This window comes from Condylura cristata, unplaced genomic scaffold (genome assembly GCF_000260355.1).
Source record: "Condylura cristata isolate star-nosed mole 26May11 unplaced genomic scaffold, ConCri1.0 scaffold00024, whole genome shotgun sequence".
Lineage (NCBI taxonomy): Eukaryota > Metazoa > Chordata > Mammalia > Eulipotyphla > Talpidae > Condylura > Condylura cristata.
In genome coordinates this window covers 13666423-13688620 of record NW_004567125.1, presented here as the reverse complement: position 1 = coordinate 13688620, position 22198 = coordinate 13666423, and the positions used below count along the sequence as shown (strand labels likewise).

The 22198-nt window shown below is 46.0% G+C and overlaps 1 protein-coding gene across 4 annotated transcripts in view; it reads left to right on the top strand.

The window, feature by feature from the left end:
- The first annotated feature begins 10538 nt into the window (after positions 1-10538).
- FCGR2B (Fc fragment of IgG, low affinity IIb, receptor (CD32)) overlaps positions 10539-22198 on the top strand; it is a 16089-nt gene continuing 4429 nt past the window's right edge. For 2 of the 4 annotated variants that reach the window (XM_012729005.1, XM_012729006.1), the window contains exons 1-5: positions 10539-10715; positions 14038-14058; positions 15358-15612; positions 20803-21057; positions 22002-22124. In XM_012729005.1, the coding sequence (XP_012584459.1) occupies positions 10619-10715; positions 14038-14058; positions 15358-15612; positions 20803-21057; positions 22002-22124 (751 nt within the window). In that variant the 5' untranslated portion in view covers positions 10539-10618. The remainder of the gene's footprint in view (positions 10716-14037; positions 14059-15357; positions 15613-20802; positions 21058-22001; positions 22125-22198) is intronic. The other 2 variants (XM_012729008.1, XM_012729007.1) reach the window with 2 other exon arrangements.

Sequence of the window (22198 nt, the reverse complement as noted above, 5' to 3'; positions counted from 1 at the left end):
GCACAGAAATGAAGAAATATATAAAGTATATATATATATTTTTTACATCATTTTTTGGGTAAATATCTATACAGAACTGGGGTACAGGCCAGAGGTACAGGGGCAGTAAGAGGATTCATCAGAGACAGAGTGGGGAGCAGAACAGGCTGAGTGACAAAAGTACACTGCTGAGGGGAGCAGTGGTTGGGTCACCATGTGGGTCACCTCCCGGGTAGAGATCGAACTCAATGCTGAAGTGCCTTTAGAGTCTTAGTACTGTGCTTTAACCCGCTGCACTACCAGGGAGGGCCTTCATTTTTCATTTTTATGTAATGTTTGATTACTCGTCTTGTTACAGGGCACCCCAAATCTGTTCCAGGACAGGGAGAGAGGGACACCCCTGAAGCCCCAAACCTGCCTGCTATCAGTAGTTTCTGCCAACTGCCGCATCAAGACAAAACATATAAAACTTTAATGAAAAGGGACTTTAATACAGTAAATATACAATACAGAACACAAAGAAGATAATTTCTAAATGAAACATCTGAAGTTAACCATCCCCTCATGGGAAAAAGCTAACCCCAAAGGGATTGATCTAAAAATAAAGTCCTGAAAGCCCGCCACAAGTATAAAGCACCTTCTGGTAGGGACCCATGGAAAAGGGTCAGAAATGGCCAGACAAATCTGGGAGGAAAAGAGCAAAATCAAAATCAATGTAAACATAGTCACCTCCCTACAGGTCTCTCACCCACATCTGCCTTAGCCAGTCCAGGTGTAACAGGTACAGGTTTCACGGACTCCGCCCCCACTCCATGCTGGAACTCCAAATCCCATCAGTACCAAGAAGAAGCACGCAGGACGTGAGGGCGGAGCTCAGCAGCCAGGTTGGGATAAAACCGGACATGTGGGCTCTGGGGGTCTCTTGGCCTGGTGGTTCGCAGCTGATCGTTTTGGCGCTCAATCGGTTTTCAGCGTGCCGGTGGAGTCCACGTCAGCAGAACTGGTAGGACATCCTAGTTAACCTGTGTTTCTCTCCCTCTTTCCCTGGGTTATCCCTTTACCTTTCTCCTTATAAATAAATCCATTATTTAACCTTTTGAAGTGTGTCCATAATACGATTGAATCGTAAGCGCACGGGTGAAGACCCACAGACAGGCAACCCAATTCACATTGGGGTGCCCTGTAACACAGGGTCAGGAAACAAGCACGGTTTCTTCATCACATGCTTGCTGCTTCATGTGGCTTCCTTAGGTCTCCTTCTAGCTCTCCATCCAGCTTTCTTCTCTTCTCCTCTCCTTTTTCTCTGCTCAGCTCCACCCTTCTGGGTGGGGCAGGGAACCTGGAACTTCCCCTTTTCCTAGGGACCACCCTGTTACACACTCAGGTGTAGTCCCCATAAAATTCCCACTAGCAAGTTACCCATGAAACTTTACCACAGTCCCTTGTGCTTTTCTCGCCCTTGTTTTAATCCCTCTCCCCTGCTGAATGTCTCCAATTTATAATTGCTTACTAGTTTTGTCTTTTCTTTTCCTCTTTTTTTCTGATCCCTTGACACAAGCTGTATGCAACTTCTGTCAACCAACAAATTCTGGATGGAAGGGAAATACTCTGAAAAATCAGAATTTCCATGCTAACTTATGTTATGACCTCACTTTTTTTTTTAATCATCAAAATATTCTGAGCAACCATCAGTTTACAACTGAAATGCCTGAGCCTCAAAGGTGCTGCTTGGCTCAGGCAAGCAAATGCTGCCCCAGAATGGGAAATTCCCCTTGAAGTAAAAAATAATATTACAATTGGCTGATTAATAAAAGCAATTGGCTGTTACAACAAAATCATCATAGTAAAACAAGGCAGTTCTAGAACATGTTAAAAGATAATCAGAGTTCTTTTACTTTCTGGATGAGAATCCAAATCATATCACTCTACTCTCTTAACTGTTCTATTGCTTAGTCTTTAAATGAGGAACCTTACTATTTCCCTTAGTTATTTATGTACAAGAAAACTCCTCCACCCTCGCCCTTGACCTTAGTTTACCCTCTTTCACATCTCCACTCTGGCCTACACGCTAGCCCTCGTCTTTACCCTCTAAGATGTCTCAATGAGAATGAAGGTCACTAAGTAGTTATTAGGGTTTAAGGGACTGTTAGCCAATTATCATTGTGGTAAATATAGCAATGTTAGCCTTAAACTTTATGAAGTTATGTACCTCTCTTAACTTTAATAGATTGATTTTAAGAATAATGTTACAATTTCAGCTGAAGGTCAATACGACCCCAACCTGTTCTTAGAAAAAAAGATGATTGTGATCTCTCAGCCCAATTGATATGCTGATGTTATCCACTGCTTGCTCATAATGGATAAAATAAACTTCTGCTGAGACCAGAACAGGAAGACTTGCACCCAACTCCGACTCAGGTGTCTTGCATTCACCGGCTCCCCTTTCCCCCCTACTAGGAATCTCTGCTCACTGACACTGCTCCCACCTTAAACCCTGCCTGTGCTGCCCTCTAGCAGCCCGGGATTGGGGCCATCCCCAACACTCCCTTTTTTAGTTCCTATGGGCAAACTATTTTCATTACTTTCTCTTCTCTTTGCTGCATACTAATTGTATTAATTTTCTAAGAAGGTTTTAAGAACTAGAGTATGTGTTTTGTCTTTATGTGGCAGTTCGCAGAACCCATTTAGAGCAAGTAAAAATAGGTCCTGGGCCACCCCTAATTCTGCCTACTAACACTGGTAGCTCTGCTTTTGGGCCCTGTTTCTTTGGCTCACAAGGGCATGGTTCATTTTGGAATTTGATCAGGAGTATATATTTTAAAATCCTTCTCCCAGTTCCTTTTGTCTCTCTCTATTCCCTTTGAACCTCTCACCTATTAAAATTCTTTGAGCATATTAGAGTTTGACACTTTGATCTTATGCACATGGACGGCATGAACCCTTAGGTTTTTCCTCTTAACTTGGGATCCCTGGGCTCCCTGGGTTTTGTATAAGTTCTGGTTCCCTGCTGTTTTCCCTGTATTGGGATGAGTTACCTAGCTGAAAGAAATTGTGAGCCAGTAGTGTAAGAGTTGCCCATCATCATGTCTAACCAGGTCAACTAAAACATGAGCTAGTTATTGTCGAAGCATCCTATTCAAACAACCTAGCCTGCCAGACTGAACAAAAAAAAAAAAAAATTGCCACACTGAACAAAAGGTGCTGCATTGTGACTAATCACTGTTTCAGTTTCCTCAAGGGGAAATGCCAAGGGTCCCACATGTGAAGTCAGTAAAAATCCTTACTGAGAAAGACCAATCTTACTAGCATGCCAACGGATACCTCTAGTTGAGACTCACAGTGCTAATGAGACATACAACATATGAAGAAGCATGTAGCTCTTCTGTGTGTGCCCCAGATACAGCCCAGCCTGGACCGTGCTCTGCTAGTGCCCCCCTCTGCCTGCACTGGTGGACTGACCTCTTAAAAGTCCTTCATTTACACAGCTCCCCTCAGAAATCCAGGGTGAAAATTTCTTCTTCCATTACTGGCTCCTTGTACATAGTCTTTAATTAGCATTTGATTATTTTATACACTTTGGGCTGGAGTCTATTACATGGAGACCTGCCTATGGGCTTCTCTAGAACCTGTCTTCTATTTTCTCTCTGGGCATTGACCTAGATTTTCCCTCCAGGAAAAGTGTTAGGATAGCATTTGTGGTAAGTTCTCTTTTTGTCCTTACCCTTCTGTGTGTTTCTCCCAAGAGCAGCCTGCCTGGATTTGTCCAGGGCCCCAGATCTTTCTCGTCCCTGACAGATCCTGGAAGTGTAGTCACCTGGGAATCATCAGTGAAGAGAATGTAAAGTCCAAAGTCCAAACTGGGTAAAATGGAGAATGAGTCGATTCTTTTCTTCAACAGAATTTTCAATATATGGGAATATGTGTTAGGACAGGAAGAGGCCCTAAAGAGACATAGGTTTTGGGCAAAAGAATAGACAAATCCATGGAACAGAATTGGGAACCCAGAAATAGATTCATGTAAATATATCCCACTGATCCTTGGTGAAGAAGCAAAAGCAATACAATGGAGAAAAGACAAAGATAATATTTTCAACATATGCTTTATTGGTATTTTCAAGAAAAATTATATTTTCAACAATATGTTCAAATAATGTTGGCATAACTGTATACCAACAAGCAAATAAAGTCTAGTCACAGACTTTATACCATATATGGAAATTAACCAAAAGGATCAAAGAGTTAAATGTAAAATGCAAAATTATAAGAGACTCCTAGAAGGTAGCAAAGGGAAAAATCTAGATGACCAAGAAGATATTTTCGATACAAATTCAAAAATGTGATTCAAGAAGAATTGATAAACAGAATTTCATTAGAATCTAAAACTTTCCCTCTGTAAAAAATATCAAGTGAATAAGATAAGCCACAAACTTGGGAGAAAATATTTGCAAATGTGATTTCTGATAAAAAAAAAAAAAAGCATCCTGACTAACCCCCATGTTATTGAGGCCCAGAGATACAGAGTGTCTAGCCCAAGTCCACACAGTAGTATACATGGGATTAAAATCAGGCCTCATTTTCTCTCTCCTCCTCACGTAAGTACCCAAGGACAAATAGCCCTCTGTTGTCTAAGCCCCTCATTTTGCCAAGTTTTTTTCCCCCTGGAAATAGCCCTCCTCCTATATAATGTCTCTCTCCTCCCATCAGATCTTTTCACTGCTGTTCTGAAAAAGAATAAAGAACACATTCGCACTTGAAGTTAATAATCCATGTAGTGTAGGGTATTTGTATTTCTAACAAAATACATGTTAATGATGACAGTACTTCCGCACAAACACACAAATTCCCAAGCAGTTTCCTTGTTGAACTGGAGAGGTAGGTGTGGAGGACAAGGCTTAGAGCCCTCAGACCAGAGCCTCTACAACACACTTTCCTTTCCCTTTTGTGATTGCCTTTCCCTAAAACTTCTTCCTCCTTTGAAGTCAGTTGTCAATTATAACGTCAAGAACGGTTTGGGGAAGTGGCTGTGAGGGAAAACCTTGTGAAGACAGATAAAGCAATCACAGACACTCACTGAAAGGGCAATGAGGGTCTTAACAGGAAGAGCCAACCAAGCACAGAAAAGAGTACTAGGGAGATCCACGTTCCCTATCCCGCTTAGCTGTGGGAAGAGCTTAGGTGAAGCTGTAAAACATGGAAGGCAATGGGCTCAGAGAGACAGATGAAAAAAAAGGGCTCATTACATCAAGGACTTTGGAGACTTGGAAGAAACAGGCAGGAGAGACATTTAGAAACACTAGAAAGAGACATATGGCAGAGAGATAATGTGAACGGTCATTACCTTGACCTGAACTTTGATTTTACTCCTTTATTCTAGACTTGCTTGGTCCTTTTGCCCCCTTGCTATGGTCCCTTGCCAGAAGGTACCATAGTCTTGTGGCAAGACTTCAGGCTTCAGCAGCCCTGGTTGGGGCCAACCCTATTGGGCCCCTGGCTGAGCAGTTACCCACAAGGTGATGGGTAACTCTGGGTGTTTTATTGAAACACTAATCTCCTTTCTTCTGTCTTTTTGCATACTAATTCCATTACAATTCTTTCAAACTAAAAACATGCTTTATGTGCACAGATAGCTGGTCCTTTGTAGCATTTGCAAGTTTGGGGGTCTCTGGGTACCCGCCAGTTGCACACTAACAAGAACATTTTTGACATCAAGAAGCAAGAATCTGAAAGTGTCTAGAATTGGAGGCATTTGAGGCTTTTAGCAGTCATCTGATCTTCCTTAGGTGGGTCCAGAGCCACAGTCCCCTCTAATAGTGGACATCGCTCTCATTATGACAATGATGATAAAGACTAAATGTCACACTCTGTGTTAAGCATCATTTGTGAATTTCTCACTTAATCTTTACAACAGGATTATGAGAAACTCTTAGCTGGTGGTAAAGTCTCAATGATAGTTAGCCAAAGTGTTTATTAGCTAATCAAAGTGAAGATTTGAACCTGGGAAGAAGTTGGACAAATTCTACTCTGTGGGAGCTGAATTTTGAGTTTAGTTTATATGGGGAGGAGCCAAGTCACAGGCACTAAGAATAGAATTACTCTTCATAGCAGCGGCTTCTAGTTCTAACTTTTTTTTTTTAAAGATTTATTTATTGGTGCATACAGAACTGGGGGTACAGGCCAGAGGTGCAGGGGCGATGAGAGGCTTCACCAGAGTCAGAGTAGGGAGCAGAACAGACAGATGGAGGAAGTGCACTGCTGAGGGGAGCAGTGGGTGGGTCAGGAGAGGTCTGCCACGCCATGTGGTCACCTCCAGGCTAGGGATCAAACTCCCACTGAAGTGGCAGCAGCCAGCTGGCTGTGCTGTGCTTTAACCCACTTTGCCACCAGGGAGGGCCAGTTCTAACTTCTTTCAACCTAAAGTTACTGATGCTACAGGAAGGCGAGGCAGGATTTACTTTTTTCCCTTCTAAAGAATCTACTGCAGAGGTGCAAAGACTGTTTGCCCATTGTTAACACTTCTTTCTCTGGCTCCTGGGTCATCAGTGGGTGTGAAAAGACTGGCTTTCCCGCATGAGGAAGTGGGTAGCTTTGGGTGCTCCATTTGGGAACTTTTGAAGTGTTGTTTTTCTTTCTTTATCACACACTGAAGTATTAAATTTCCTTTGCAGTGAAGGTCTTCTGCACTAGAGGGTGTTTGTCTTGAATCCATTTAGAGCAGGCGGGTCTGGAGGGCCTACATTTGCCCTCACTCTGCGCTCTAATAGTATAAGCACTTGAGGCTGCTGACCCATCTGGCCACCCCAGGGGTTTAGCCCTCCTGGAATTCACGTAAGTCAGGTTGGGGTCCTCACACACACTGGGGAACCTCACACACCATTGTGGGGTCCTTGCACATCATTGGGGTGGGGGCTTCTTGAACACCTTTGGGGAAGCACTACTGTAGAAAACATCAAGGCCTCACATCACCAGACCTGGTCTCAAATGCCAATGCACCACTTACCACGTGGCATCAGACAACTCATTTTAATGTCTCTAAAATTAGGTGTTAAATTAATGAAAGAAGGCCAATAGACTGTGGTGGTTCTAATACCTATGTGAGTAAACCAACCCCCAGCAATTTCCTCAAAGGTTCAGTCAAAACCTAAGAACAAGCAATCAGCTGAGAGGAGGTGTTGCCAAATAGTGCAAACACTCCAGCCGTAACCAATCAAATAACTTCTCTGCTTTGCTTCCACCTTTTCCCTATAAAAGCCTTTCCTACTGGTGGAGTGTTCCTAGCCACTTTTGGTTGGTACTCCCCAATTCAAGCTGACTTTCTCTTTTTAAAAGAGATTTCTTTTTATTCATTTATGCATACAAGAACTGGGGTGTAAGCCAGAGGTGCAGGGGGTGAGAGGACAGAGTGGTGAAAGTGGTGTCTCTCTGGTAACAGAGTAGGGAGCAGAACAGGTGCATCTACTGAGATACACTGCTGAGGGGAGCAGCAGGTGAAACAGGAGAGCTCTGCTGTGCCATGTGGGTCACCCCCCTGGCTGGGAACGGGCTGACAATGGCTTGATAGAGCTGAGACTTGACTTTGTTTTATTTTATAAAGATTTATTTATCTTGTATACAAGAACTGGGGTAAGGCCAGAGGTATGGGGTCGAAAGGATTCTCCAGAGACAGAGTGGGGAGCGGAACAGGCAGATCGAGGAAGTCCACTGCTGAGGGGCGCAGCGGACAGGTCAGGAGAGGTCTGCCGTGCCAGGTGAGTCACCTCCCTGCCTGGGGATTGAACTCGTGCTTCAGTGGCTTCGGAGAGCTTCATAGTGCTGTGCTTTGACCAGTTGCACCCCAGGGAGGTCCCCAGAGCTGAGACTTTAACCTCTGCACTATCAGGGATATTTGTGGGCCAATTTGACTTTTTCTTAAGTTCTAAATTTTTATTATGCCACCATTTATATTTTAGCAATTTCACTGTGTGCAAGTGTTATAATTTTTCCTTCTGAGATTATTGGAAATATTAGGGATGACAGTAGATTATTCCTCTACAGTAAGAATTTATATGCTCACTCGGTGATGGGAAACCCATGGGGATTACAATTGAGATGAAAAAAAAAAAAGTACAAAATGATGTAAAAATAAACTATTATATTATAAAAAAATTAAAAGAAATAAATAGAAAAAACTTATGTGCTCATATAGTGTCTATTAATTTTGGTCTCTTAATGTGTTAACTATATATTTCTTTATGCTTTTGTTAATAATGATATTTTGAAAGGGCTGATGTCAGCTCATTGACATTTTATCACTAGTTAAACAATGTTTCTCACCTGAAAGACAAATCATGCTGACTGTGTTTGTGTGTAAGGGGAGGAATGGCAGTAATAGAATGATCAGTAGCAAGGACAGTGGGCCAAGTTTGGAAACTTGAGGTTTCTCAGGCCCACAGAGTATAGAATAAGTCTGACAATGTCACTTCCTCCAGTTTTACAACTTGTTTCTCTAGAGGGCTGTGAGGAACATGGAGTCACTCAGGCTTTTTTTTGCCTTCCTGCCACAAACCTCTGTGATTTCCACCTGCAATTTTGTTTTCCTCAGGTTTTATTGCCCACAGGTGAAAACATGTTACCACAAAAAGCAGGTAGGGGTGTAAGGATGGGGGCAGAGAAGCAGGAGGTGGAGATGCAGAGGTGGGGCAGGGTAGGAGGCTCACCTGCTGCCAGCCTCCTGCCTCCCTGCCTGCCTCCCAGCCTATCTCCCAGCCTCCCAACCTCCCTGCCTGCCTCCCGGTCTCCCTGCCTCCTTGCTGGCTGACCTCTCTGTGTATCCAGCCCCTGCTTCATCAATAAAAGTGTATCAGATGTACCTAAGACTCCAAGATTCTTTTTCTATTTGTCTGATTCAACCATGAACCTGCCCCGCCAGGGATGGTTGCACAACAAGGGCACTTGAGAAAACAAAAGTCCTAAGAGGGCTCCTGGAGCATCTCATGTTTAGGGGGGACTTAGAAGATAAGGAGGAGGATGACAGCAATCCAGAAAAGGAAGCAAACATTCCCTGGATACCCTGATGCAGAAGGTGCATTGCCACCATACAAATTCTTTTATTTTCCTCAATCCTTAAATGCCGTGGGTCTCAATTTGGGGCAATTTTATCTGAGATGAAACAGTTATCAATATCTAGAGATTTTTTTTTTAATTTTTTTTTAAAAGATTTATTTCTTTATTTGTACAGAACTGGGGTACAGGCCAGAGGTGCAGAGGGTGAGAGAATTCACCAGAGACAGAGCGGGGAGCAGAACAGGCAGATCGACGAAGTACACTGCTGAGGGGAGCAGCGGGCGGGTCAGGAAGAGGTCTGCCACGCCATGTGGTCGCCTCCGGGGCAGGCGGGAATCGAACTCATGAGGAAGTGGCTTTAGATTCTCAGTGCTGTGCTTTAACCCACTGCGCCACCAGGGAGGGCCGATATCTAGAGATTTTTTATTGTTATGTGGTCATGGGGTGTCACAGGCATCTAGAAAGTAGAGGCCAGGGATGTGCTAGACATCCTGCAATGTAGAGGCAGTTCCCACAGGACAGTCACTGGTCTCCGGTGCTGAGGCCTGCACAGGAAGAGCAGGCACAATGTCCATTCTCTCTCTTTTTTTTTTTTTTACAGATTTATTTATTTATACATATAAGACCTGGGGTACAGGCCTGAGGTGTGGTGGGTGAGAGGATCCACCAGAGACAGAGTGGGGAGCAGAACAGGCAGATGTACTGAAATATACTGTTGAGGGGAGCAGCTGGCAGACAGGAGAGTCAGCTCCTGCCACTCCATGTGGGTCAGCTCCTGGCCAGGGATTGAACTGGTGCTGCAGTGGCTGTAGATAGCTTCATAGTGCTGTGCTTTAACCCCTGTGCCACCAGGGAGGTCCCAATGATGTCCATTCTTACAGACAAACCTAGACTTACACAGTGCCAAAGCCATGCTCTCTGACCAGACTGCAGTGAATTTGACAGTAATGAGGATGAGGGTTGCAAAAATAAAGAACCAAGGCAATGATCAGTGTTCTAAGGAAGTCTGTTGAATGAATGGGTGAGTAAAAGGATGACTGAGGGAGGGTGATAATGAGGACAAGTGTGATCATGTGATCATTCCATAATCAGCCTGATAGCTCTGTGTCCTTGTTCCACAATCCAGATGTGAGTCCAGGATTATGATGATCAAGAAAATCAAATGATGGTGGGTGGCCTCAAGACCCAGAGTCTGAGCCTCCAAATGGAACTGGAGAAAGTCTGCCTGCACCCCTCTCCCACCCCCTTCTTCAGAGTTAGGGATAGATGAGCGGTGCCGAGTTGGGACTGGGTGACAGCACCCACCTCCAGCTTCCCCACAGAGGTTCCGTCCCCGCGAGGCCAGAGCACACTATTTCCCAGGCTCTAAAATCTCTGTGTATTGGAGCTGGCCTGAGTCACATTCCTTCTGGGAAGCTCTGAACCTTCTGTTCAGTTTGCAAGGAACCAGAGAGAAGGGAGGAGCTGGTGATAAACCAAAGTTCTCACTTCCTCTTTTGAACTCCGGAGTTTGATGTCCTGTGTGGTACAATCTCTCAAACCTCGAGAGAAGCTAGTGTCTTCAGTGCAGGTGCTGTGGGCGTGAACCTGCTCAGGGGTGATGAGGGGTTCCTTATTCCTGTCCCACCCTGCTGTGGACTACAGACTTCGCCCTTCTTTGGGCCACATGCTACTGTGGACAGCTCTGCTCTTCCTGGGTGAGTCGGGGTCCCTGGGAGGGAGAGACGAGTAGGAACTCAAGGAACAGCTTTCCAGGCTTCCTTGCCTTTACCTTGACTGGGGCAAGCTTGGGCAAGGGGGTGATTCTCCTCTGAGGAGAATCAGGAGGTAAAGTTCGCTGATGACACCCAAACTGCAAACGCTGCTGCCTTTGGTAACATACAACATCGCTGACTTTTGGTTATTTTTCCTAAGTATCTTTTACTCACTCTCTTGGGGCATGCAGGTTCCTGATGCTCTGTTACCCCCAGCCCCCCACATCCCATCCCACATCAGAACCCACCCCAAGGAAAGTCTGCTAAGTTAAACCTTCAGTGACTAAAGAACAAGCAGGTGTTTTCCCCTTAGAAATGTACAGTTTGCAGGGCCAGTCTAGAGGGAAAGCCTGGTGCTATGTTAAAAAGGGAGAAGGCAGAAATATGTGGTGTCTACACTTTCAAGAGAGGTAGACACCACTCTCTGGGCCCTCATACCTCTTCACACAAAAGCCTTTTGTCTTCATGCATAAGGAGAGCCCCAGGCAAGAAACACAGAGGGTCTGGTGGCCACGATGAGAATCCACCCACGGGCCAGGGCTGCAGAGAATACAGAGCCTGGGGTCCTGGTGGGGGCCAAGGAGTCACTCCTTGTTCTGCACAGATCTGGGGTCCTGGCTCTGATCAGGGAGCAAGGCAGGGTGCTCAACAGAGTGCCACAGAGTGCGTTTTCTGGTCAGTTTCAGCTCAGCCAGGGCTCTGACTGTGGCGCTGGGTAGGCAGAAGGGTCCAGGCAGGAGCGTCTCCCCATCCCAGTTCCTGGGGCTTGCACCCTCACCTCCACCAATGATGTCCATTCTTACAGACAAACCTTAGACGTACACAGTGCAAAGCCATGCTCTCTGATCAGACTGCAGCTGCTCTCCAGGTGAAGTGCCCAGGCTGCTGGTGAAGTCTGAACAACCCTGGGCCCTCAATGTGGGGTGATTCTATAGGAGAGGTAGAGCAAGAGTATTTCCCCCAAACTGCCTCCTTTCCAAGTGGGGAAGCTTAGGTCTAGACAGGTGATGAGCACCCCTCTCTGCTGATGTGGCCAATCACTGGACAAGACCCCTGGGAGAAACTTTGGGGTTTTCTATTGGCAAATTGCTAATTTGCCAATGAACGACTCCATGTTTTTCATTCTTCCCTTGCCAGCACATTTAGATCAGTGACTTTCCTTATTTTGTTTCAGATTCTCCTCCTCTGAGAAGCTACTCGGTTAGCTGGTCCCCCAGCGCTCTGTGTCCCTTAACCCTACGCACTCAGGTTTTGAGCTTTCGCTCCTGATGTAACTCTCAGTCCTCTCTTGCTTGTGTCAAGTACTGTTTCCTCTTTGTAGCGCTGGTTGCACTTTTGTTCTTAGCAAAAAAAATGTCTCCTTCTACATTATATTTGTTAGCACAGCCAGCCTTCCCTGTGCTCCCGCTTAACATCAGATCCACATCTGATCACAAGTCAAGTTCTCTTCAGAGAAAAACTACAAAGTAGTGGTGAAAATGTTTTTCATTTGCTGCATTTCATGTTGCTGCAAATGGCATGAATTTATCTTTTTTTATTCCATTCCATATATATATATATATATATATATATATATACACAGAACTGGGGTACAGGGGCAGTGAGATTCATCAGAGACAGAGGAGTGAGGAATAGACCAGGCAGATTGACGAAGTACACTGCTGAGGGGAGCAGTGGGCAAGACAGGAGAGGTCTGCCACACCATACATGTCACCTCCTGGCCAAGGATAGAACTTGAGATAAAGAGGATGTGGCTAGCTTTGTAGTGCTGCACTTCAACCCTGTGTACCACCAGGGAGGGCCCTATACCACACCTAAATCCTGAGAGGAGAAATCAAACACTGTACAATGAACAACAATATACATACTCATGCATACATACATATAAATATATATTTTTAAAATTTTTTAAAGTGTTTTCTAAGGACATGATGTTTAAGCTAAGACCTTAAGCATGATAAGGATTTAGTTGTTTGAAGATAATGGAGCATATTGACAGTGCAGGGATGCTGTAAGCAAAATCCCCAAATGTGGAGAATTACAAAGGGCTGATGTTACTGGAGCTTCGGAGGAGGTTGGTGGGTACAGAGGGGTCAGCTGAGGCTTTGTAGACTATTTACCTTTGATTTTAAGAACAAAGGAAGGTAATTGAAGGAATATAAGCAGGGGAGTAGGCTTATTGATTAGATTTTTTAAAAAATAACTAGGTTTTCTATGGAAAAGGATTGGTAGGGAGGGCAAAAGAAGCAAAGAGACAAGTGAGAAGATGGGTAGAAGCTGGTAGGACTCTAAACCAGAATGGAGCCCATGGAGAGGGAGAGCAGTTGATGGGTTCTGGAACTAAGATGGAAGCAGAAACACTGTATATGGTTGTGGGGAGGTGGTGAGGCTGGGGGCAGGGGGGGAAATGCCTGTTTCAGACATGAGTTATTGGGCAGAAAGTAGAGATTGTACATTTATAGTGGGATGACTGGGCGAGAAACAGGATGTGTCCATTTGATTTGACAACACAGGGGTCACTGTGATTTTGACAAGAAATGTTTTAGTGGATGGATGAAGACAGAGTCCAGGTTGCAGAGAATTAAGTAGTGAAAGGAGAAGACACAAAGGTAGCCTATGGGAGGAAAAAAATGAGAAAGCAGAGAAAATCTTCTGGAATTATATGAGGGTAAAGGGCAAGTTTTATTTTTTTAATGAAAGATCTTGGACTACATTTATGTTGATGGAAAGATCCAGCTGAGAAGAAGAAATTGATGGCACAGAAGGGCAAAGGGATACCAGAGAGGGAATTCCGGGAGAGGCTGGAAGGCACTGGCCAAGGGAGGCAGGGAATAGGATTAAGAGAAGGGCAGAAGGAATAGTCAGAGTGTGTATGGGAGGGAGACATATTTGATCTGCTTAACTGCTTTGTTTTCCATGTGAAGTATGAGAAAGCATGGGCCTTACGTTGGAGCAGAGGCCAGGAAAGTTTGGCAAGTAAGGAGAGATGAGAGTCACTACTAAGAGAAACAGACCAATTTACCAGAAAGTCTAGAATCACTGTTTAGAATATGGTAAATCATGTGGAGGTCCATTTACAGAGATATCAGTCTGCCTGCATGCGTGGTAATTCAGCAACACACAGGAGAACAAGAAAAGGCATGGGCCCGAGGTGAATTTCATAGAAACAGAAGGACAAGGGAGTAAGGGACTTAGCAAAGACGTGACTGTTGCCCATGGTGAATCATGAGATATGAACTGCTGATGGCTGCTTTCTCTCTTACAGCTCCTGCCGTGGGGACACGCGGTAAGCATTCTGTCCATCTGATCTCCCTCCCCCAGGGGCTCTCTGTTACTGCCCTTCTCTCTCCCCAGAAGCCCAGGGGTGATCTGAAAGTACCATCAACCCAGTGCTAAGGAGTGCCCTGCCCCTCTCCCACTCTCAGGGTACCCATGGGGCAATTCTGCCTTAACTTCACTGAGCCTCTCAGGGACAACCACTCATATATCATATAACTGTCCTTTTTCTCAGTCACCTTCCTCTCTCCAAATCAAATCAAGAGCCTAGGCCATCTTAGTTTCAGCCACATGCAAAATCACGACCTGTTCAGGTTGTCCTCATTTCTTGTAAGTATTCCACTTTGCATATATCGGCAGGGCTATCCCTGGGACAGAAACAGGAGGAGATGCTGCTGGTTGCTTCTTGGTGTGAGCTGGGCATTTCTCTATAGAGAACTCAAAGAACTGAGCAACAGAGATTGGTCCTTTCCTCCCTTTTTTTTCCTGGGAGGGGAAAGAGTTGAAGGTGGAGTTCAGTTGCCAGTGAGGAATGATTGAATCAACCCTGTATTGAAACTCCATACTAATCCTAGAGAAAGGAGCTTCAGATGTGAGGGTCATCCAGGCCCCTTTTCTAATGGAGAAAGCATGACCTCCAGTCAGAACAGAAGCCTGACATCTGACCCCCTGGCCTGCCACCTGCACCAGAGGCTCTCACTTGTCTTCACCATCTCTGGAGAGAGCTTGTTTGCTAATGTTCAAATCCTTTATTTGCAAGGGAGGAAAGAGTCCTGAAAGGGTACACACGTGTACACTGTGTACATACGTGCAGTATGGTGATGTATAGCATGTGTGTGTGTGTGTGTATGTTTGTGTTTGGTGGTTCAGATAACCAAAATATATTTTTCATGCTGTCAATAATTTTTTCTTCATCCAGCTCCAGGATCTTGCAATTCCCTAAGCTATTGGAGCAATGGGAACATCTTTTGTCCTCATACATTTCTAGAATATCTCCCTTTCTCCCTTTCCCCTTCTCTTGTTTTCTCTCTCTCTCTTTTTTACATGTTAAAAGGACAGGTTTATTAGGAATGGGAGAAAGAAAAAGAGCTCTCTCATGTTCTCTTACCTCTCCCTCACACTCCCTGAAGGCCCTGCAACCTCTGCTCTTCAGGTGAAACATTTGAATAATTGTCTGAGGTTGCCCAGCAGTTCCGGGCCCAGAACTGTCTCCAACAGGACTGCAGGAGCCCCCTTGTCTGAGACTTAGTGTCTGCTCAGGGTCTCAGGACCCCTTTCCTCATGCTGCCTGCTCTCTGACCCTCAGCAGATCTCCCCAAGGCTGTGGTGAGCCTTGAGCCCCCTTGGATCAATGTGATTCGGGAGGATGCTGTGACTCTCAAGTGCCATGGGGCCAGCACCCCTGGGGACCACTCCATCCAGTGGTTCCACAATGGGAGCTCCATACCCACCCAGGTGCAGCGGCGCTACAGCTTCAATGCCAGAAACACTGACAGTGGAGACTACAGGTGTCAGACGGGTCAGACCAGCCTCAGCGACCCTGTGCATCTGGGCGTCTTTTCCGGTGAGTGGAGGAAGGTCGGGAGGTTCTGGGAAGATAAGCTGAAATCTGCTTACAGTGCAGAGGGCTTGAGAAGGGAGGTGTCTGCTTGTTTGGAAAGCATCACTGTGAATTGATTGATTTTTTTTTTTTTTTTTTTTTTCTCTATTCCAAACACTCAGAACGATAAAATGTAAGATCAGGAAGATTTAATTTACAGAATATCCAGAATAAGTCTTTTTTTTTTTTTTTTTTTTTTTTTTTTTTGCGTAACTCATTTCCCCTTTCACCATCCATCTTCCCTCACCCTCTTTGCTTGGGGGTAGAAGTTTCTCAAAATACACTGAATGGCTTTTTCTTTCATCTTCATTGAGCAAGAAAAGTGACAAGGTCACAAACAGGCCATGAGAATGAGAGAAGCCAGAATCTCTGCTCCTTGAGTCCTTTTCCCTTCAAGGCAGAACCAGAAAGCTGATGGACCACAGCTAGCTCCCAGCCTGCAAATTGTCAGGCAGACAGGAAGAATAGAACTAAGTCCTTGAGTTTCAGTTTCCTTGTCTGGTCAGTGACACACAATGCTTCCTTCTTGGGTGCTCATGAGAATCAGCATTTCCCTGCCCCCTGCTGAAAGGGTCGGAGCAGTAAGGAGGACACAGAGAGATAGTGAGGCCAGTAAACCAAAAGTAGGTTTGTTTTTGTGCTCCGGGGTGAGGTTAACTGACCCCATGGAGAGTTGAGGTCAGAGAAATCACACTGAGGGTAGGGTAAGAGGAGTTTTCATAGGCCTAGATGACCAGTTGGAAAATTTTGACAGGGAACTGGAACTTATTTTTCTGCTTGGGCTTGCTTTAGCTGTTAACCGGTGGTGAGAAATAAAGTCATGAGGCTGTTGCTCCCAAATAGCTGCTTCTGCTCAGGACAACTCCTTCCCTATGCCTGTGTTTGGCTGGTGCCTGAAACTTACACCTGCCATCTGTGCACCCTGAGGAGAAAGCTGCATTTAAGCCATCCCTGTATTTCCAGCCCCGACATGGGCAGGGTTTAAAGAAGCTTTGCCAAACAGACTGATGTTTTTTTTACAAAACTCCTGACAGAAAAGTTCGACAGGATTGTGACAAATACTATCGTTGGGACACTCCACTTAGTTCCTTTCCCTCTCCTGACTCCCAAATGTTCCTCAAAAGTCTACAGCAGGCCAGGTGGGCCTCCAACACCCTCCATATGGCCACAAGCCCCCGGTGACCCAGCAGTAGTCACAACGGTCACATGATGTCCCTCAGTCTCCATGCCCGGTCCCTGATACTTCCTACATGCAATCTGTGCACTGGCTGGGCAAACCCCAGACACTGGCTGTCCAACACAAGGCTAAGTCTGGTTTAGTGCTTCCTAGCAAGGCGCCTCCAGCAGCTGAGAACACAGGATGCTCAGGGGAAGAGCGGTCCTGGGGAGAAAGCAGAACTGCTCGGGTCCCTTGTCTCCCATGCAAGAAGCTAGCTGCCATAGCCCCAGCTCTCACCATCTCTGACACTAACCACAGTCTCTAAACAATGGTCGTAACTCAACCCCCACAGACCACTGCGAAACCTTGTATTCTTTTTTTTTTATAAAGATGTATTTATTTATGCATACAAGAACTGGGGTACAGGCCAGAGGTGCAGAGGGTGAGAGGATTCACCAGAGACAGAGTGGGGAGCAGAACAGTCAGATAGATGACATGCACTGCTGAGGGGAGCAGCAGGTGAGTCAGGAGATGTCTGCTGTGTCATGTGGGTCACCTCCCTGGCTGGGGATGGAACTTGTGCTGCAGTGGCTACAGATAGCATTGTAGTGCTGCACTTTAATCCATTGTGCCACCGGGGAGGGCCCGAAACCTTCTATTATCCAGGTAACAAAGGTGTTGGGATCTTAGAAAGAGCAGAACTTTCCTGGGTGGGTTTTTCCTCTGTTACTGAAAGAATCTGACGAGTCACTATAGATGGGGCTTCCGATAGGACTGAGTGAGGACAGGCACTGTCTCCTCTGGGTGGACAGTCAAGCCAAGCAGACCCGTGCAGGCGCTGGGGTGGGAGCAGTTTCAAGGGCCCCAAGAGGCTGTGCATTAAGGGTACAATGAGAGCTTGACCTCCGGTTCTGGCTGAAGAGGAGGAAAATTGAACATTTTAGAAAGCACACTATGCTCACATTCAGCAGCCCAGGCTCAGTGCAGGTCCTTTACAGCACTGTGCCAAGACCCAGGGGAAGAGCCACATTGGCCAAAGGACTCAGGCTGGGGTTCAGGTCATGCCAGTGATGGTGAAGCTCTGCGCTCACCCAAGCTGGGCGTGGGACTGGGACTCCCATTCGGCTCCACTGGTACTGGCCTTGCTGGGCTTCCACCCTGTATTCCCGTCCCCTGCCCTATCTTGGCATGTGGCATGCAGGGGGTATGATTGTATTGTGTCTCTGGGGGCTGCCAGGAGATTGCAGGAGTCTGGTTCTACTGTCGGGAAGGCCTGCTTAAAGAAGGATGTTTTGTAAATGTCCAGGCTGTGGCCTGCCTTCAAATTTTGCACTATATTAGGTGTCCTCAAGGAGACCTAAGGCCACCCTCTGGCACAAACTAGCTTAAAACAGACGCTCCCACACTCTCTGGGCATGACCTGCTGAGATTTTGCAGAAAGAGAGAACTGTTCTGATGGTATAAATTTCATGTAGAGGGAACTCCTTAGGCTGGAAAGAGAAGTATAAGAACTGAGTTTTGACATTTTCTCTGCATTCTACTGTATTTTAAAAATCTTTACAACTCCCCCTCTTTTGAGGACCAGCCCCAACTATCGAGGTGTCCAGAATCGAGACAGGCAGGGCCCTAAGATGGGAAGGTATCCTGTGTAAACAAGGTTAAAAATTGTCCATGAGTCCTTATGTCCTGGAAGTCTTATCTGAAATTTGCTTTTATTTAAAGAAGCCAAGGAAGCTTCCCAGGAGTTTTTATGCCCCGGGGTCTTATTTCTCCTGGGGCTTGCCTTTTGTCTCAGGAAACAGAGGAATTTCCCAACCTAGAGCAGCTTGCCTGGACCAGACAGCTGCCTTATGAGGCTAAGGCTCAGAATATTTTGATATTATGATTATACAAAAAAAGGAGGTTGGAACAAAAGTTAACAGTGAAATTCTGATTTTTCAGAGCTTTTCCTTTACTATCCAGAATTTGTCAGTCGATATAAGTTGCATAGCTTGTGTCACCCCCTCCCACACACAAACACACACTCCCACCTACCCTCACCCAATCTTTACCTCAGGCAGTGTAGACCACTGGCATGGCTGAGCCTTATCCTGGAGAGGAGTCCTCCCCAGAACCTCAGTTTCCCAAGAAGAAGAATAAGGCAAGGAGTTTGGGGGTGCAGAGGCAGGCCTCCCAAGAGAAGAAAGAGGGTTTTACCTGGCTGTATGACACAAGCAGAGTGATCTGGTCTCCCTCTCTTCCTTAGGTTTGTCCCACTGAACCAGTGACCCCTAGTTTTCTCTTTGCTGTCATTCCCTCCCTCAGTGGTGAACATTTTCTCCTACATCCATGGTGGGGTCTCTTGCCAGGAGAGTCTGGTTTGCTGCAGGGACTGTGAATGTTTGACTGGCATGTGTACTGTTGTCACTCTGGGTTGTAAACCTAGACAGTTGACTTTTCTTTTTGTGATGTAAGTGCCTGACTTAGCTCTGACACATCCACCAAGAATGGGCTAGTTCCAGCAACCACTACCTGTCCAGGAGAAGAGAAGAGCTGGGCAGTTGTCTTACGGATCCTGCTTGATTGGGTAACTGGCCAGTTGGTGGTGATTATGCTTCTTCTTTTTTTTTTCTTTACTCTCTCTTCTTTGCTTTCAATTCCCACTCTTATGATTTAAACTTACCAGTAAAGAGTGAACACCAGGCTCCTCACCCTCAGCCCCATTAAAAGAGGACTCAAGGCCCTCACAAACTCTTTCTTTCTACCAGTGACCTATGGTGACCCGGATGTGTCATTTAATGTCCAGATCTGGTAAATAGTAAATCTGTTTCCTTATGGCTATTGCTCAAGGGCACCTTGCAATCACAAGAAGAGCCCCAAGAGTTGGCCCAATTGTAATATTGACTCCAAAGGTGAAATGTCTATGGCAATCTCACTGGGGTCCAAGTGAGTGCCCCCAGGTATTATTAGCAGAAAGCTGAGACCCACATAGAACATTCCTTCTGTGTCCCACAGCTCCCCTACAAGTTGTCCACCTGGCCATTCCAAGTCCAGTTCTCTTCTCTCACCTCAGGAAACAGAAGCACATGGAACTGAGGGCTGAATCAGCCAGCTTAGACTGTTTTCTATCCAACAAAAGTAGTTTTAGTTTTTTTTTTAAGATTTATATATGCATAGAGACTAAAGGTGGGGGTGGGGGCAGGTGAGAGGATTTACCAGAGATACAGTGGGGAGCAGAAAAGGCAGATCTACTGAAATACACTGCTGAGGAGAGCAGTGGGCAAGACAGAAGAGGTCTGCTGCACCATGTGGGTCAGCCCCCTGGCCAGCCAGGGATCTGGGATTAAATTCAGGTGCTGCAGTGGCTGCAGATAGCTTGATAGTGCTGAGCCTTAATCCCTTGCCCCACCAGAGAGGCCATACTCAACAAAAGTATTTGGAAAGTTGTCTTCCTCAGTAAAAGGGTGAGAATCAGGGAAGGGGTGGGAAGTACACAGAAGGCTAATGTCTCACAAATGGCACCACAGGCTTCAGACACTTAGGCAAATCTCCAGATTTAACTTCATCAAATAAACTAATATCTATTGTCCATGATTTCTAATATCCACATGGACATATGTCTCTGCTTAGTCTCCTCACATGTTCTCTCTTTGTCGGGCTAAATTCCTCCCTTGCCCAGGGATTGACTGCACCCCTGGGGTCTCTTGTATGCTCCCTGCAGTGACCAACTGGACAAGGCAGAAGAAAGAAGGCAAGCTTATCCTGAACACCTACTATGTGTAGGAACAACTGTAGCTGCCTATTGTCCTGGATAAAATGAGATGAGAAAACTGAGAAAATTTTCACGGATGAGAAAATTAAAATACTCAAGACTCTAGAGCCAGAAGCAGGGCCAGGCAGTCAGATTCCAAACTCAAGCTTTTCCCTCCGACATCATGTCATACCAGTAAGAGTAACCTGGGTCTCACAGTGGAGTCCAGACCTCCTGGACCTCGTATCCCCTTTGTGTCTTTCAGACTGGCTGCTGCTCCAGACCTCCAGCCGAGTGTTCCAAGAGGGGAACCCCATCATGTTGAGGTGCCACAGTTGGAAAAACAAGCCTCTGATCAAGATTACATACTTCCATAACAAAAAAGCCTTGAAGTTTTTCCAACAGAACTTGAACTTCTCTATTCCACATGCCAACCTGAGTCACAGTGGCGAATATTACTGCACGGGCTTCATAGGGAGGACTTCGTACACATCAGAGTCTGTGGCCATCGTTATTCAAAGTGAGATATAAGTTCGGGAGAGAAGAGGGTGGACAATTATGGCTAAGGCTTCAGGAGACCTAGAAATGCCAGGGGAGTAAACGTGGGCCTTGGGACAGAGAGAACAAGAATGGGTCTTGCTAAGTCTTGGCCAGGGCGCAGGAGCCAGGGCCAGAGCCCTCAGCTCCAGATGAGAGGTGACTACGCTGTTTCCCCACTTAGAAAGCAGGCCACATACTAAGACCAGCTGCAGCACGCGCTCCCTTGTATAGAGTGCCCTGAAACTCCTGGGCATTTCTAAGTGCTCTCTTTTTTTCTTTATTTAGTTATGCTTCCAAGAACTGGGGTGTAGGCCAGGGGTACAGGAGTGAGAGGATTCACCTGATACAGAGTGGGGAACAGAACAGGCAAATCCACTAAAATGCATTGCTGAGGAGAAAAGAGGGCAAGAGAGGTCTGCTGCACCATGTGGGTCAGCTCCCTGGCCTGGGATGGCACTCAGGCTGCTGCAATGGCTGTGGAAAGCCCTACAGTGCTGGCCTTAACCCCTTGCTCCACCAGGGAGGCCCCAATTGCCTGCTTTCTTATAGCTCATATTACTCCCATTTACTCTCGAAGGCATGCCTTGTTCCATAGTTCACAGCTAGGCTGGATACAATGGAGGTGGGGACTCCGATGATGGGGGGCTTCAGGCCCACCCTCAGGCTGCTCCTGAGGCCTAACAGGAGCCCTCCCCTCTGCCCCTACACACGCAAGCATGTGCTTTCATTAGATGAGAGGAGAAGTTGGGTTTGGGGGAAGCCTCGGTCTAGTCACAGAAACCTTAAGCCGATGAGGTTGGGGAGGAAGTGGGTGTGGTACCTGGGAGTGAACCAGATACAGGACAGCTCCAGGGAGAAGCTGGGGAGAGCCTGAAGAGGGGAGGGTGGGCAGTACTGCCTGTCCTAAAGTCTTGTCTTCCCCAGAGTCAAAGTCCAGCAGTGCTTCAGTGATGCAGATCATCGTGGCCCTGCTCTCTGGGGTTGCTTTTGTGGCCATTGTTGCTGCTGGGGTTGCCTGGTTCCGCCTTAGGCGAAAGGGGACTTCAGGTTTGTGGCTCCTCTTTTTTTTTTTTTTTTTTTTTCTTATGTCTAGGTCTTTTTTTCTTTCAAACTTATTTTTT